Source organism: Anas acuta, chromosome 5, assembly GCF_963932015.1.
Source record: "Anas acuta chromosome 5, bAnaAcu1.1, whole genome shotgun sequence".
NCBI lineage: Eukaryota > Metazoa > Chordata > Aves > Anseriformes > Anatidae > Anas > Anas acuta.
The window spans coordinates 28,932,339-28,947,805 of NC_088983.1; the positions used below are offsets into that span (position 1 = coordinate 28,932,339).

At 51.6% G+C, this 15,467-nt stretch overlaps 2 protein-coding genes across 4 annotated transcripts in view; one reads left to right on the top strand and one right to left on the bottom strand.

Annotated features, from left to right (window-relative positions):
- SLC22A18 (solute carrier family 22 member 18) overlaps nucleotides 1-11,814 on the top strand; it is a 57,286-nt gene extending 45,472 nt beyond the window's left edge. For 2 of the 3 annotated variants that reach the window (XM_068683473.1, XM_068683472.1), the window contains exons 8-10: nucleotides 3,252-3,353; nucleotides 6,590-6,710; nucleotides 11,517-11,814. In XM_068683473.1, coding sequence (XP_068539574.1) covers nucleotides 3,252-3,353; nucleotides 6,590-6,710; nucleotides 11,517-11,704 — 411 coding nt within the window. In that variant the 3' untranslated portion in view covers nucleotides 11,705-11,814. The remainder of the gene's footprint in view (nucleotides 1-3,251; nucleotides 3,354-6,589; nucleotides 6,711-11,516) is intronic. The other variant, XM_068683474.1, reaches the window with a different exon arrangement.
- Nucleotides 11,815-13,116: 1,302 nt separating this feature from the next.
- Nucleotides 13,117-14,360, bottom strand: PHLDA2 (pleckstrin homology like domain family A member 2). The gene is made up of 2 exons (XM_068683476.1): nucleotides 13,820-14,360; nucleotides 13,117-13,548 (listed from the first exon to the last, which is right to left on the bottom strand). Exon 1 carries the CDS (start codon nucleotides 14,257-14,259, stop codon nucleotides 13,861-13,863), a length of 399 nt encoding a protein of 132 aa, XP_068539577.1. The 5' UTR covers nucleotides 14,260-14,360; the 3' UTR covers nucleotides 13,117-13,548; nucleotides 13,820-13,860.
- Nucleotides 14,361-15,467: the final 1,107 nt, after the last annotated feature.

Here is a 15,467-nt window from a genome sequence, read left to right on the forward strand (position 1 = left end):
CAGCCAAAAAATAACACTTTAGACCTTTAAACAGCAAAAGCCTTTTCCATTCTTTAAGGGACTTGGGAGAGTTGGTGGTGAGGTCGACAAGATGTGTGCTCTCACTGGCTCTCCCAAGCAAATGGGAGCTCCAGCAGATGCAGTAATAATGAGGATGGTTTTCTACATCATCATCTGAACTAGTGGAAGGAATCATGAGTACAAATCCAGTGTAAGGAAGAGGAGAGAGATATTTGGCTGTTCTGCATTTATCAGGAGACTTATTTGCCTTGTAAGAAGGAGGGGGGAGAAAAAAGAAAAAGCAGTGTTGGTTTTTCCTGCGACATGTGTACACAGCCACGGGCAGTGCCTGTTATTTCACTTGCAAACAATTTCCTCTCCCTTTTGTTTATTGATGACAGAACACATTCCAGCCAGGTACACTGTCTCTGCCCCAGCACTTCAAAGGAGGTCAGGTTACAAAGGCAAGCACCATCCAGCAGATTAAATGCAGGAGGGGAAGGCCCATGGGATCTCAAGTGGAGGCTGCATGCAAGGAAAAAGCCCCGAACATGCCAGCAGGAATAAAGATAAATCCCACTGCTGCCTTTTTGGTGCTGACCAAGCTTATCCATGGGAGCAAGGAAGCCCAAACCATCCCAGGTGCCCCCACTACCGCCTACATCCATACAAACAGCACTGCGAGAGCAGCACGTTACCCAAACCCTCCACAGGATCACACATGCCAACCTTTTGGCTTCCTCCTTCCCAAATGTGCCCATGCTGCATCTCAAACAAATTGGACACCTGCATGCCCAGGGAAAATTGTAGGTGGCATTTTGGCAGGCATTGTGGTTGGCACGAGGATGTCATCACTGGGTGGTGCAGATCCATCTATCCTCATTTTTCTAGATTTTTCTTCCTCTAAGCCTCTTTCTAGGGATTTTATGAGCTTATCTGTGACTTAGAAAAGCTCTCTGCTGGACGTAATGAGTTTTCAGGTCTCATTTCTGGCCAGAAGCAGGTCCTGAACTCCGAAAATGTTATCCAGCACCTAAATCAAGATGCTGGTGTTAGAATGCGTACAAACTCAAGATGAGAGGTTTTTGTGTCTCATGGCTGGATCAGCCATGCTGGGAGGGAGACCAGCAGCACAAGCCAACAGGGCCCAGTAACCAGTGGGGAGGCTGGGGTGTAACCGAGAGATGGCCATGTGGCCTGGGACAGAAAGCAGGTGACGTGGGCTGATGCTTGCCGCTCCCATGGTGATCTGAATAGGCTTCTCTGGAAATCACTGATGATATCCCCCCATGACTCAAGGATGGGCAGGGTCAGGGCTGCGCCTGCACGGTGAATCCCGATTAAATGCACCATTCAAGTCTGGGCAAATTGAGAAACCTTTCCTGCAGTGGCTTAGAGGAGCCGAACTAGGGTTTGGGTGATGCCACCACCATGTCAAGTCATGCCAAGGGAAGGCAGTCCTGTGACTCAGCACAGCCCAGGCGGGAGGGACTGGCAGGCTGCAAGGCATTAATGACGGTTCTTCTTCGTTTTCGGAGTGCTCAGCTTAATGAAGCATGACTCAGCAGCTCCTCCACCCATCCCGAGCAGGAGCTACCAGGGCTGGCCTCATCCTCCTCCCACCCGGCCCATGTCCGTGGCAGGCATGAAGTCGCAATGACTCAGGTCACCCCATCCTTTGTCCCGGCGTCGCACCGCACTGTCCCCAAGGCCACCAGGCAGGTGAGCCTCACGGGGCTCGTGCCACCGCCATGCACGTGAGCCCAGCTCCTGAGCCCTGCCCAAGGGTGACACAGGGCCAGGGACAGGGAAGAGGAAGAAGCATGTACTGGGAAAACAAATTTCTGCATGGCAAAATGACCCCTCATGCCAAAAATTGTGCTCTGAGGGACAGCAGAGGGTTTAATTTTGATTTTTTCCATTAAGTTGTAGCTTGTTGGAGGAATATTTAAACTAGTTATCACTCTTCATGAAAACTTCACCTTATTCTCACTCTATGTCTATTTACCTTTTACCGTTTGATTTTATTTTTGCAATTAAATTGTGTTGTTTTTTTTTTGTTTGTTTGTTTGTTTGTTTGACTATTTGCTGTAAATTAACATTTCTTTTAAATAACTTCCTTTTTTTATTTATTCTGAACTGATTTCCTTTCAGTGGATTTTGGGTTTCTCCCTTAGGATTAGCACAGTAAAGCTGAGAGCAGCACAGCTGTGGCCCAAGTCAGATCTGAGCACCAATGTTTTTTTAGGCTGCACCAAAATTGAAACAAAGCCACCGCAGAAAACAAAGTGTTTTGCACTAAAGCTCTTCTTTCAAGTCAGAGGGGCTTCGTTTGGATCAAACAAACCCTTCTGAAGTGGGGGAAGCTCGGTAGATCCCTATCTGTCCCTCCCCTGGAGCCCCGTCAGCCAGGATGAGCTCTTCCACCCTCTGTCCTCTCCTGTCCACTCTGGCCAGTGCCAAATGCGCCAGATGCTGAGCAGAGAAATGAAAGCGGGCACCTTTGCTCTCTGAACCACTGTAAAAGACAAATGTGCCCTGAGATTTACATTTTCTGCTCCTCCTTTATTTCCCCCTCCCCCAGTTTTTGCTTAAAATCTGTAAAACCAGTTCTTTGTCCCTTGTGCCTGTGCATACTGCTGGGGCTGGGGATTAGCATCGCTGTTGTCCTTATTTCCTGTATAAAAATGATGAACTGCCCAATTAATACATTTATAGTTTAAAATAATGGCAAGACAAGGTACAGAAGAGGAGGCATTTTCTACCTCTGCATACAAATATACAGTTTTGCTTTGGAAAAGCTTGCCAAAAATGAAGAATTTAACAGTAATTGTGTTTCACAAATAAAATAAAATAAAATAAAATAAAATAAAATAAAATAAAATAAAATAAAATAAAATAAAATAAAATAAAATATCCCAAGTTAAAAATTTGTATCTCCGCATGCCTTTAGACGGTTTCAGTCACCACTGCTGACCACGCAGTGACAGCAAACTCACGCAAGCACCATTCAGTAGAGAGATCTTCCTCTGACAGGGCAGATTTATCACTAGGATGCAAAAAGCTCAAAATCATAGATTGTGTGTTCAGGTCATTTACTGTGACAGCAAAGACCCTTCCCTCCCACCCCCCCCCCCAAAAAAAAAAAAAAAAAGCAAGGAAGTAACTCATTTGCTCCCTTTCAGTTGCCCTCTCAGCTTGTTTCCATTGATATAAAGTGGATTAACATTGCTTGTGTGCTTCTCCCCCAGGTTGTGCAAGGTCTGGTGGTTGGGAAGCTCAGTAAGCACTGCACAGAGAGGACCCTGCTCAGGCTCAGCGTCCTTGTCTTCGCCGGCGTGGGCCTGGGCATGGTAAGGCTTGGTGTAAAATCATTCACGGTGCCTTTCAATAACGTGGCAGGCGGGGGCCTGGCTGCCACCACTGCTGCTGGCAGTGCCACCGCTGGCTCTGCTGGGCAGGGCTCGGGGGGGGGACCAGCAGTCCTGGGCCACTCTGCAAACACGGCTGTGCTCAGCAACGATAAAGAGCACTGTGAGTAATGGTTATGGGGATTAGCAGAATAATAATCCTGCACAGAAATTCGTAAGTCCATCCTGAGTCACTGGATTTGCATAGAGGTCCTGCCTTCCGTCCTCAAGCCGCTGCGTTTCCTGAACAGCCCAGAAAGTAAATGCAGATTATGGAGAGAAAAAACATTGCAGTTGTACCCTGCTGTGAGACAGAGAAGGACTGTTTTCTCATCTTTCCGGGCCTTTGTTTTGCCTAATTCCCCCAAGCTTAGAGCATCTGGAGAAGGAGGCAGCAAGGAAATAATTCAGCTCCTCCATTTGGGGACAAGCAGCGTCACCCATCACCGGTTGTGTTGGTGTGGGAGAGAGTCGATGCCAACCCCAAACGTCAATCAGGAAATCGTGCTGACGTGGGCAGCTCTGCTGATAATCACGTTCACTCAGATAAGCCAGCTCTGCCCAGGGCAGTGGGATGCTCGGGAAGGGTCTGTCTGGTCCCTGCCCACTGGCATCGTGCCTTTTGGGCTGGTGGTGGTATGCCCCATAAAGTCTGGCCTAGGGGTGGTTTTGAGGGTCTCACCACTGGGGTTTGGCCTTGGGTGGGAGCAATTATGTGGGGCCAAGGTGGAGCTGGCCCACCCTGAGATGTAAGGATCAGCAGCCAAGAGCAGGGCAGAGGGGTGATGGTGGAGTAAAGGGCTTTGGTGCACCAAGGTCTCACTGGGAGGACTGGCAGCTGCTGAAGGTACAGGAGAAAGCCTCGACAGCAGAGCAGACTGGAGGCACTCACTCAGCCAACTTTGTTGGATGTGGCGTATGTGTCTGAAATCCATCCAAAACCAGCGTGGATGGGACACATGAGCTCACGGGCAGCAATGACAGAGCAGCAAGGGGGTGATTTGGGGAGGGTAATTCCCATATGCCTCTGGAGAGACAGCAGCACAGGGGCCACAGGTCTGATGTGGCTGCACAGGGAGGGGAAAGCGGGGAAGGGAAATGGTTGGTTTGAGAGCTGGCAATTACACCATGCCTGGAGGGCTGTGGACATCCTGACAGCATGGCCCGGGGACAAGGGTCAGCAATGACTTCCCACAAGAGCTATTCATAGGCAAATGCAGCAGCCATCCTTGTTGGGCGTGCAGTCCTTATTAAAAAGCTCTCTGTTGTGTGGTTTGCTGCAAAAATATCTATCTCTGGGGTGGCTTTTTGTCTCAGGCAGGTCCCAAGCACAAGGATGACAACAAAACCCCAAAGAGAGGCAGCGAGGAAAAGCAGCTAGCTGTCCATACAAGAACCCGCAAAACTCACCCCCTTGCCATGAGGCGGGCTGAAGGGATTTTGGATGGGGGCTGCCAGTGGCTGCAGACACACGGGAAGAGGCTGGAGGATGCTTGGCAGCAGTGGAGGGAAGGGGTGGGCTGGGAGCCCTGCAGTCACACCTGGAAGAGGGAGAGCAGGGCAGGGTGTCTGGCATGCAGATGCCGGCAGCGCTGCGAGCCGAGCGCGTGGGCAGGGGTGTAGGAGGTCTTGGCAGTGTTGACGGGGAAGTTTTTTCGCTTTGTCTCAAGGCATGGCTGTGCCCCGTCCTGCCTCCTCCCCTCTGGTTCCCAGGCGCTGGGTTTTGAGCTGAAACTCCTGGGTCTGCCTTCCTTACTTTGAAAATGGCCTCAGATCTGGCTGGGTGGAAAAGGCTGCTGTCTGCTGGGCTGCAGAGGAGTAGTGGACACCAAGTTCCACCTGACCTCATCCTGCCAAAGCCCAAGACAGCAAGGAGACATTCCCCAGGATCTATGCACAGCCATGGGTCTGCTCTTTCCTGGCCATTTCCTTAAGCCTCCAGCCTCCAGCCCCAGGACACTCCTTCAAGGCAGGGGAATGTTAAAGCTGTTTTTTCCTACAACTGCCATGTTGTCCCCCAATGACATTTGCCCTGGCAAGGAATTAATCTCTCCCCGTCTGAATGTTTATGTACCAAATACCTGTTCCTCTGCTTTTGTTCACCAGTTCCTTAAGCAGGAGCGCCTAGTTCTTAACCAAAACGTAGGCAAAGAGCCCCTCCAAGGAGAGAAACCTGGCTGTGTACAAGTCTAGAGGGGAACTAGGAATAAACCTCAGTATTTCCAAGTCATTAGTTAGCGATGGCTCTGGGCTTCTCCATATTCTGTAGCCAAGAGGCACAGACCAGTTTTTACGAGTGAGAACCCCAGAGAATGAAACCTCTGGCTGAGCCGGTGACTGTTCCAGCCACAACATACCTCGAGATGAGGCTGAGGGCAGGAGACTGGCAAGGGAGAGGGAATTTCCTTTTCATGCCCCAGAGAAATCTATTTATTTGACCAGCAGGGCTGAGAGCCGCTCTAGCCCCATCGCTGAGGGATCCTTACCGCTTTTGTTTAAGCATTAAACTGCTGGAGGGATGTCTCCACTAAGAATATGTGCAATAACAAAATCATTACTCTCCTTAATTATGCTCGCTAATGTGCGCTTATGGCCAGAAGACCTATTCCAGATTACTGAATTCGGTGAATTTATTAGTGAGGAAGCAGGAGAACAGGATTAGAAATCCCAAAGGTACAGCATTACATAATGCACCGGGTTCATTTATTTTGGCAAGCTTAGTTTGGTTTTAATTACTTATGATAATGAACCAAAGTGCCTTCTCTAGGCTGTTTTGTATAGGTAATGGAGGCTTCCTGAAGTACGCCGCATGCATCTGCTGCTGAACATTTCCTTAGGACTTGGACAAATGACAGAAGACCGGGGGGAGGGTGTGGGGACGTCACTAATTCCCAGACACTAAAAATACCCGCGGCAGGACTGGAAAACGTGCTGCCGGATTACAGGGTATCGTCTGCTACTTGTGCTGCATGCTTGGAATAATTTCCTGCACACAAATGCTGAGAGGCGGAAGACCCTGAAATGGCCAAAGCCAGACTGTCATAAATCAGTTGGGGCTCTCCCAATTTACCTAAAAGTCACAGGTTTGGCTTGTGATGTTTTTCTGGATAGTTTCTTGCTGCAAAGTTGCTTTTTTGTGCTCTCTAATGATCTGTGGTCCCTCGTGTCTTGTCGCTTAGGCCCTGATGAGGACCGTGTGGCATTACTGCATCATTGCCTTGCCGCTGGTGTTCGCCTTCAGCATGCTGGGCACCATCACCGACAGCATCCTCACCAAGGCTGTCCCCTCCTCCGACACCGGTAAGGCCCATCAGAGAGATCAGACAGGTCTTTTTCCACTCCCTTTGCCCTTTTTTGGGGGGGCCCATCAGGCACTTCCCAGCTCATGCTCCAGCTCACCACAGGGGATGCCTGATTCCCCAGTAAATCTGGCTGCATTAGTTGCATGTGGTGGGAGTCAGTGGAGGGGTGAGTGAGTACTGGTGGTGCTAGCACAGGATAAGCCACAACAGTGTTGAACAAGCATCCCACAGCCGGTGCACCCAGTCCTACCCTAGCTGCTGCCATCAGGCTCCAGGGTAATGTTGGCTCTGGACCTTCAGTCCTGTTTGCCCTGCACGAGGTGAAGTCCGTGGCCTGATAGACCTCACTCTTTCAGCAGCTATTTCCCCAAAAAGCTGACACTATCCCCAGCACCATCATCCCTAATCCCTGACTCAGTGCCAAGCCGTGTGCTATGCTTCCAGCCCCATGTGGTCATTGCCCCACTCCACTTTTTGGCCACATCACTGCATAGAGTTACTTTATTTCTCTGTACAAGGGGTCTGAAATGCAACAGTAGATGCAGAAATCTTCACACCCGCAATTTTTCATCAGTCAGCTGAGGAAATATGGCTGTGTTGTTGCCATGGGAGCCTTGCTGAGTTTGCCCCAGGATGGAGCAGGGTTAACCTGCTGCAGTGTATTCTGCTCGTGGTCTTTCACAGTTTGCTCCCAGAGCTTTGACCATCAGGTACCCAAGATTTCCTCTGCTTTAGCTGAGCCTTTCTGGGCCACCAGCCTTCACCCTTCAGCTTCACACTTGCAGCTGTCTGAGCAGATACCTTCCCATAGGACTCAACTGAGAATTGACTTTAGAGTCTGCACAGCCCATTAGTGAAGTTTATAAAGCACTTTTAAGATGCTTCTGGATGAAGAGCTTTTCTAAACGTCACTCCAGAAGTTTATTTGTAGAGCTGAAGACTGCCTCTACTACAAATGCTGGAAGCCCACGATTTCCAAGCGTGATGCTTCTACCTGGGAGAAGCTCCTAGACCATGCAGAGGCAAGGTCTGGGATACCCCAGCCCCTCTGCATGGCCAGGAAGGAAATCTGCTGCTTCACGACTTGGAGCAACATTCAGCGAGGAGGGAGAGTAGTGGAGGAAGGGCACCAAAGGCCTTTGGGGCATAAAGTAAAGCTGGAATTCATCCAGGCTCTGCTCAAAGGGGCTTTGTAAAGAAAAACGGAGCATTGCTCGGCTTTTAAAGCCCGGAGGCTAGCATCGGTCAGAGGGGAAAATGGGTTTAGTTGCCTCACCCTGGTCCCCGCTTGCGTATGTTGTTACGACAGGACGGGATGGATGATCTCTGCACAGAAAGGCAGGATGGAGACAGCCCATGGGGTGGCAGGAAGGCGTCTGGGGACCCTGGGATATGGGCTCTAATGTGCCCATCCATTCTGGGCCGATGATGTGCCAAGTGCTCCTACAAATTACAGGCTCAAAACTGTGTACGAGGAGGAGGCATGCTGCTGGCACAGAGGATCACAGCAGTGGTGGAAAACTCTGTCTCCTCCAGCCCTTCCTGCCCCTCACCCTTACAACAGTGCCTTCCCTCACGGTGTTTCCCAGGGAGGAGGCATCTGCTAGTCTTGCGCTTGTTTTGGGCGCATCCCCAGCGAAGGCAGGAATGCCTGACACAGCAGAGCCGCGTCCTCGCGAGCTGCCTCTCCGCGGCAGCTGCGGCGGTGACGGCGTGGGTGTCTCTCGGAGCAATGTGGCTATTAAGATGCCTGCCATCCGTCGCAGGCCGTGGGTGGCACCACACGAGGGCTGCTCCACCCGTACGGCAGCTCGAATGCGGCTCCTTCCTCTGCCAGCCTGAAACTGGCTCTGCAGAGTGAGCGTTTTGGTGGTGTGCTAGGAATCGCTGCTTCCCCAGGGGCGTGTAAATCTGGGGATTCTGCTTACAGAAAAGTCTCTCTTTCATTCCCTGGGGTCAGCCGTGCTGTTTTTACCTGGGGCTGGCAGAGGCTGGGAGGATTTTGCATTTGGCCAAAGAGAGGCCATGTGAGGAGCTGGAGGTCGGGCTGAGCTGAGGATGGGGTGTTGCAGGACAATCGTTTGTCCGCCCTGGCTAGACACTGAATCACCCATCCTTGTCTCCTAGCTCCATGTTTCTGCAAGGAAACAGAGGCCAGGCAGTGGCCAGAGGACGGCACCATCCCTTGCACCCACCACCCTGCTTCCAGGCCCCATCTCAGGCCACTCCTCCTGAGGCTGACGAGTCCCACTGAAGGCAACGGAGTGGAAATGATTTCATTCATTTCCCTTTGATTTTTTTTTCCCTCCCCATCTTCAAAGGCAGGAAGGGAAAATGTTGCGCCGCGTGCATGTGCCATTCAGCTGTGCGCACGAGCTGGTGGGAGCGCAGCCCCAAGCCAAGGCAGGCTCGCATCAGCACAAGCACTCCTTGTCCCCCCGAGAATGGAGGTCTTGTTCCTGCCTGAAGAAGGGGGGAGGTAGGAAGGAAGTGAAGCAGAGCATTACTGCCTCACGGTCCCGCATTTCACAATTTTATTCACACATCAGGCGCAAAACCCTAGAAGGAGAGCTTGCAGTGAGGCTTGGCCCCCCAGCCCCCCCAGCTTTGCCTTGCTGGCTCGGAGGTGGCTGCTCGTGGTGCCCTGATCATTAAATGAGGCCATGCTATTGCCCCGCAGGCATCAGGATGATCCGGGCCAGCACTGTCATCTGAAGGCGGTGACAGGATGTGAGCTGGAAAGGAGTGAGCTGGGAGGAGGGACACGGCCCCGAAACTTGTGGGAGGATAGGCTGGGAGAAGGTCCGGGGTAGGAGGTGACTGTACTGGCCAGGTCTGGCCACATGGGAAGGGGTAGTGATGCCAGGTATGGGAAAAAAGCAGGGGAAAAGCTAGTGGAAGAGGAAAAAAAGGGGGCAGGAAAGGTACAGAAAGATGAGATTGCTGTGATAAAGAAGGTGGCAAGCAAGCATGGTTTTTGGCAGAGCTGAACAAAGTGATGCAGACATGGTTTTTGCTGGCGTGGTGACTCGTCACGGTTAAAGGTCTGATGTTAACTGAGATCTGTCACGTGTGCAGCGTGGAAATGGAGCGAGGGCTGAGATTTACAGTGTCCCAAAGCTCCAGGGCATCCGACACGAGGGATCTAATTTAAGCCCATTAAATAGAAATTATCTTTCTCAGCAGTGTGTTACAGAAGTGCAGAGAGAGCCCAGCCTTTTGAGAGGATGGATTTCAGCTCAAAAAAAAAAAAAAAAAAAAGGAAAGGAAAAAAGTGCCTCCTCAATCATAAGAGCCAGTTTGGCAATTGCACGTAGTAATTAGTTTAATTCAAATACCTAGAGGGAAAAAAATAATTGCAAAACCTGCCCAGAAAGTTTGGTGGTTGTGGGATTGTTCCCATTGGCAAAGGGTCAGGTTGAGGTCCCACCCATCGCTGTGTTGTTCCCATGTGCAGGAGGAGCTCAGCAGCTCTTCCAGGGAGACTTCCCTCTCTGCGCACCATGACTACGCCCTTGGTTCAGGCTCATTGCACAAGTATTTTAAGCATTTTTGATAAAAGTACAGCAGTCCTGGGGCAGCGTTACACCAACACCTGGCTGCCCACCCTCCCTCTGAGCTGGGGGTTGTTCCTCCATGGTCACCCACTGCTCTAAGCCATGCTAGATATCACACTGGTGTCCGCTTCTTGCAAGCAGGACAGCATCCTCCCCTCTCCTAGGTGTTGCTGGCATGGTGTGGTGATGGTTCAGTTCATGTCTTGGTGGAAAACTGATGCCAACAGCCTACTAATCACACTGGGGTTAAGAGAAATAATTTAAAACAACATTTCAGAGCAGTGTGTAAGTTCCTTGTACAGCTTCCCCTCCCTCCCAGTGGTGTGGGCTAATAATTTCCTGGCTGGATGGGCATTGTCTGTTCCCCTGAGCGTGACAGCCATCCCGCATGAGGACCGCATGGTCAGGAGCCCAGCGGGTACAGGGGGCCGTGGTTGCATTCCGTGAGATGTCCTGGTGGAAAAACCTGCCTTTGCCCAAGTGGAGGTGCTTCCCCTTCCCCTGGGCTCCTGTTAACCATGCAAATGTGCAAGCTGCTGGAAGGAGAACCGGCAGAGCCAGGTGAAAGGCTCCCATTTCCATCCAAATTGAAACATCCGCTCTGTTCGCTCTGTTCGCAAGGGTGTGGGGGGTTAACCTCAAGGGGGTTTGGTCTCTAGCTGTGCTTTTAGCTATTTAGTCTTAAAGACATACAGTTCGACCTAAGTTTCTTGCTCCTGATAAGCTCTCAAGAGCAGTATTATGCAAGAGAAGAAATGGTGATTGCTGCTTGGTGGGATGGGAGCCTCTTGAGTACCCACTGCTGCTAATCATGATATCAGAAGACGGTGTGCTTCGCTTTGGAAGGCGTCAGTGTGCTCCTAGAAGCAACATCTCCGTCCCCAATCTGTGCTGTACTTGGCAGCCCAGTTGAGTTCAGGAGCACCTTCCAGTGTCCAAAGCATCCTTGGACCCTGGCTAAGGTGGCGGTGAGCATCGGTTTGCCTTTTGGGCAGCATTACGACCGTCTGCATCGCGGCGGCAAAGAGCTGAGCTGGCTTCTGGTGGAAACTCGTCCCCATGCCTCCAGGAGGCCTTAGACTTAACGAACCCTAATTGGACTTCTATAAAGGAATGCGAGAGATTATTTGAAGCGATTTCCTACCGCTGCAGGGGGAAGGCCAGCAGGGACAAAGGGGCTCCAGCACACCTCCCTCCCAAAACTCACCCTCGCCCTGATGTGTGCCTCTCTCTGCTGTCTCTCCTAGGTACCATGCTGGGGATCTGCGCGTCGGTCCAGCCCCTGACACGGACAGTGGGCCCAACCATTGGCGGTGTGTTGTACAAACGATTTGGAGTCCACTCCTTCGGCTATTTGCAGCTAATTGTCAATATTGTGTTGTTTGTTTACCTCTTAAAGAGTAAAATCCCTCTGAGAGAGCAGAAAGCCCACTGATTCAGATACACCAAAGCTTCCCCCTTACTTTTCCCATAGCAATAAAGAAGACAGTGGCATTGTGCTTTCTTTTTGAGGCCACAAATGTGGAATAAAGCACTTTCAACAGCTCCTTGTGTTTCTTCGCCCTTGGCACAAGAAAGACCTGACATCAAGGCCAGCAGCAGGCAGACCGGCTTGCAATAGCAGGGGGCCGCGTGCCCCACAAGCTGCCGCTGCCATTGCAAACACTCAGCAGCAGCTCCCGAGCCCCAGCTGCTCTAAGTCAGCATTCCTGCGTTGGATTCGCGGAAACTGAGGGGATTAACAGCCAGCCCCTCTGCTCGGTTTGGGCTTTTTTTTTCTTCCCTCAATACTAACAAGGAAAATGGGGGTAGAACACACTGACATTTGAGCAGCAGTGCATTATCACTCTACTAACCGTGCCTCTGTTGTTCTTATGTTAGAGGGGGGCCAGGACTAAAAGCTCTCAGATGTTGTGGCCAAATGCTTGCTATGTCCACCATTAAAGCCTGGGAAGCCACGATGGTGCATGAGGCTGCTGGTCACAGCTGCCAGCAGAGCATGAAGAGGATGCCTGGCCCTGCTGTGGCCCTGACCCTCCTGGAGTGATTTTTATTCCCTGTACTGAGCCTCTCTTGCTCTTACTACAGGCTGCTTGTAATTAAATAGCTTCCTCTACTATAAACTCTCCTGCAAGAATTTCCTGATACTGGGGGAGGGGAGGGGAATTACCCAAATGAAGCGATCAACTTTCGGAGCATTAGTAGGGAATACTTCGCTAGTGATTATTGAGCCTCACGAGATAAATCTTCAATAATTTTGTCCCCCCCAAAAAATATATATATATAAAAGAGCTGCTGCTTGATCTATGGGCTCTGTAGGAAAAGACCATCTTACTCCTTCCCAGGCAATTTAACTTGACCTAGGCACCGCGTCACTGCAAGCAGATAAGAGGAGAGGAGTTTGGCTTGCTATGTTGTAAAGGTGAGCAATCCTGTGGAGCTCCAGCACTGAATTAGGCTGAAATCCAGGTCACTGCCCCAGCCCAGCAGGAAGCTATGGGACAGCAGGAGGAAGGCAAAGGGCAGTAGGAGTAGGCAGAAGCATTTTACAATTGCAGGGAGCTCTTGCGCCGTCTTTAGCTGCCATTACTCAATTACATGGGAAAATGCTTCCGAAAGAGCCCTTACCGAGCACGTGGAAGGCTTTTGTATTTCCACTGCTGGCCAGCCCTGGCCCTCAACATGCTTTTCCTCCCTGTTCTGAGATACAGACAGGTTACCTCAAGTTCCTCCACCTCCCACTGCCCAGTCCAGGCCACCAAAATGGTGCTTGCCCGCTCCTTTCAAGCCGCTGCCCACACCACAGATACGCGTCCACAGAAGTTACTGCACCACAGACTATAGTAATAAAAAGTGAACATTTCAAGTAATTTATTTGGAATGGACATATTAATGCAAAAGCAATATTAAGACGAATAACTGCCAAAAGACATTCATCAAAATAAATACAAATATAGATACTACAAATAATTTAAATTGTGTTTAACACCACCAGTCAGTGTTGAATCTTCCTTGCGTCTCATAAATAGAAGATAATCGTTTGCGAAGTCGTGCCACTCAACACACGTGGACGCCTGGCTAGAAGTCCTGTATGGAAGTCTTTGGTTTTTCTTTTTCAAAATGCATCTCAGGCAAAGCTTGGGGCTCTTTGCTCAGCAGCCTCGACAGGCTTGGAGAAAACCAAGCTGCTTCCAGCTATCTTCTTCGCTTTCCTTCATTGGTACCCTGTCCCATTTCAGTCCAAGACACTTGCTCTGGTATATCATCCAGCGGCATGCTCTAAGGGCAGCAAGAGAAAGCAGGTTAGTGAAACGCACCGGGTGGTGGAAATAGAAAAATAAAGCGCTCCCAAATGGGAGGCAGCGTCCGGCCCTCATCGCATGCTTGGGGGTTTCCATAGGGAACTCTGCGTGGAAAGCACCGCAGAGTGCCATTTCTGCCCTGGTAGTCCCTCACCACCCGCACCCACCCGAAATACCCGGCCTGGAGGGACCCGGTGATGCGGGCAACCCCTTGGCAGCCAGACAGAGCGCAGGGGGCTCAGGCTCACCTGGGGCCGTGCCGGGCCGTGCCGGGTGGCGGGCGGGGGGCTCAGGGCGCCCGGGCCAGCCGCCGCTCCTGGGTGCCCGCCGCCTGCTCCATCTCCTGGCGGCTCTTGAAGTCCTGGATGGCCCGCTTGTTCTGGAAGTCGATGAGGGCCATGGTGATGGAGGCGTTCCAGCAGCTCTGGTCTGGGCACCGAAAGTCAATCTCTTTGCGGTCCTTGGTGACAATGGTGAAGTAGATGTACTTGCCCGTGCGCTCCACACAGTCCACCTTGAGGATGGAGCCGAAGCCCAGCTCCTTGCCCTTGGCCCGCTTGTGCCCGTCGGGGAAGAGGCTCAGGCTGTCCTTGGTGAGCACCACCAGCTTCTTCTTCCACAGCTGAAAAAGGCTGTCGCTGCGCTTCTCCAGCTCGCCCTCGCGGATCACCTCGGCTTGCATCTTCATCCTTTCCCCTTGCTTTTCTCCTTCTTCCCTCCCTCCCTTCCTCCGCGGCGGCTGCGGCTCCTCCAGCTGTGGCTCCGGCTGGGGCTGTGGCGACGATGAGCGAGCCGTGCCGCTCAGGACCGATTTATTGCAATGAATCAGCGCCGGCCGCCTTCCGGTGCCTCCCCCGGGGAGCCCGGCCCGCCGCCCCCTCGCCGCTCCGCCTCCCGCCCGCCCCCCCCGGGCCGCGCTGCTCCGAAGCGGGGGGGGCCCTGCGGAGACCCCACCACGCTTGGGTGCCCACCCCGGCTCGGCCGAGTCCCCAGCTCCTTGTTTTTTTGCGTCGTCCCCTGAAATCGCCGCCTTCGCCCCTTTTTTCACCCCCCCACTATGCTAAACCCACTCCCCCCCCACTCGGGAAGGCTGCGTGGTTTGCCAGCCCTCAGCCCCACGGGGCAGGGACTGAAGCTGGGGCTTTAGGAGGCGAGCAGCAGGCAGCAGAAGCGAGCCCACCGTCCCTTCCCCTAGCACCCCATGAGTTTTGCCACCCTCTTTACACCCCACTCTGCTTCGCCCAAGCCGGCATTGCAGCAAGCGGCAACCTGGGTGGCTCACTTCTGCCGGGTTCGTGGCTGCCTTCAGCAAGGGAAAGGGTCCATGGTGGCATTTTCCAGACAAATGCCATTCTGGCCTGTAAAGCAGAAAAGTTCCTGCACAAACGACCCCTTAAAGAACAAGGGATTTCAGCTAGGTAGGATCAGAGCTTGATCCTAAGTTGAAATTTTATTATTATTTTAAGTAGGGCTCCCCAATGCACCAGGGAAGGGTCTTTGTGTGCAGGAAATGGGACACCACTTCAAAAAGAGACGAAACAGAAAAGGCAGCAAGCCGGGAGCATACAAGGAACATCTGGAGGAAAGCTCCCGGTTTGGAAAGCTGCAGGACGTGGCATGTTTGTGCACACCTTGCTTCAAAAGGTCCAGAAAATTGAAAAAAAAAAAAATATATATATATATATATATATATATATATATATATAATTTGCTTTTAAATGAAGCTCACATCTGTGGTGCAGGGTCAGCAGCCCGCTTTGGTGTTCGTCTTCCTGCTTTGGCTACCACCTAAGCGATCTTCTGTACTCATCCATCACATCAAAAAAATCAGAGCCTCAGCTGTCACAGCCTCCAGCTGGTTTGAGCACTGACCAACTCAGAACACTGCTGGGAAAA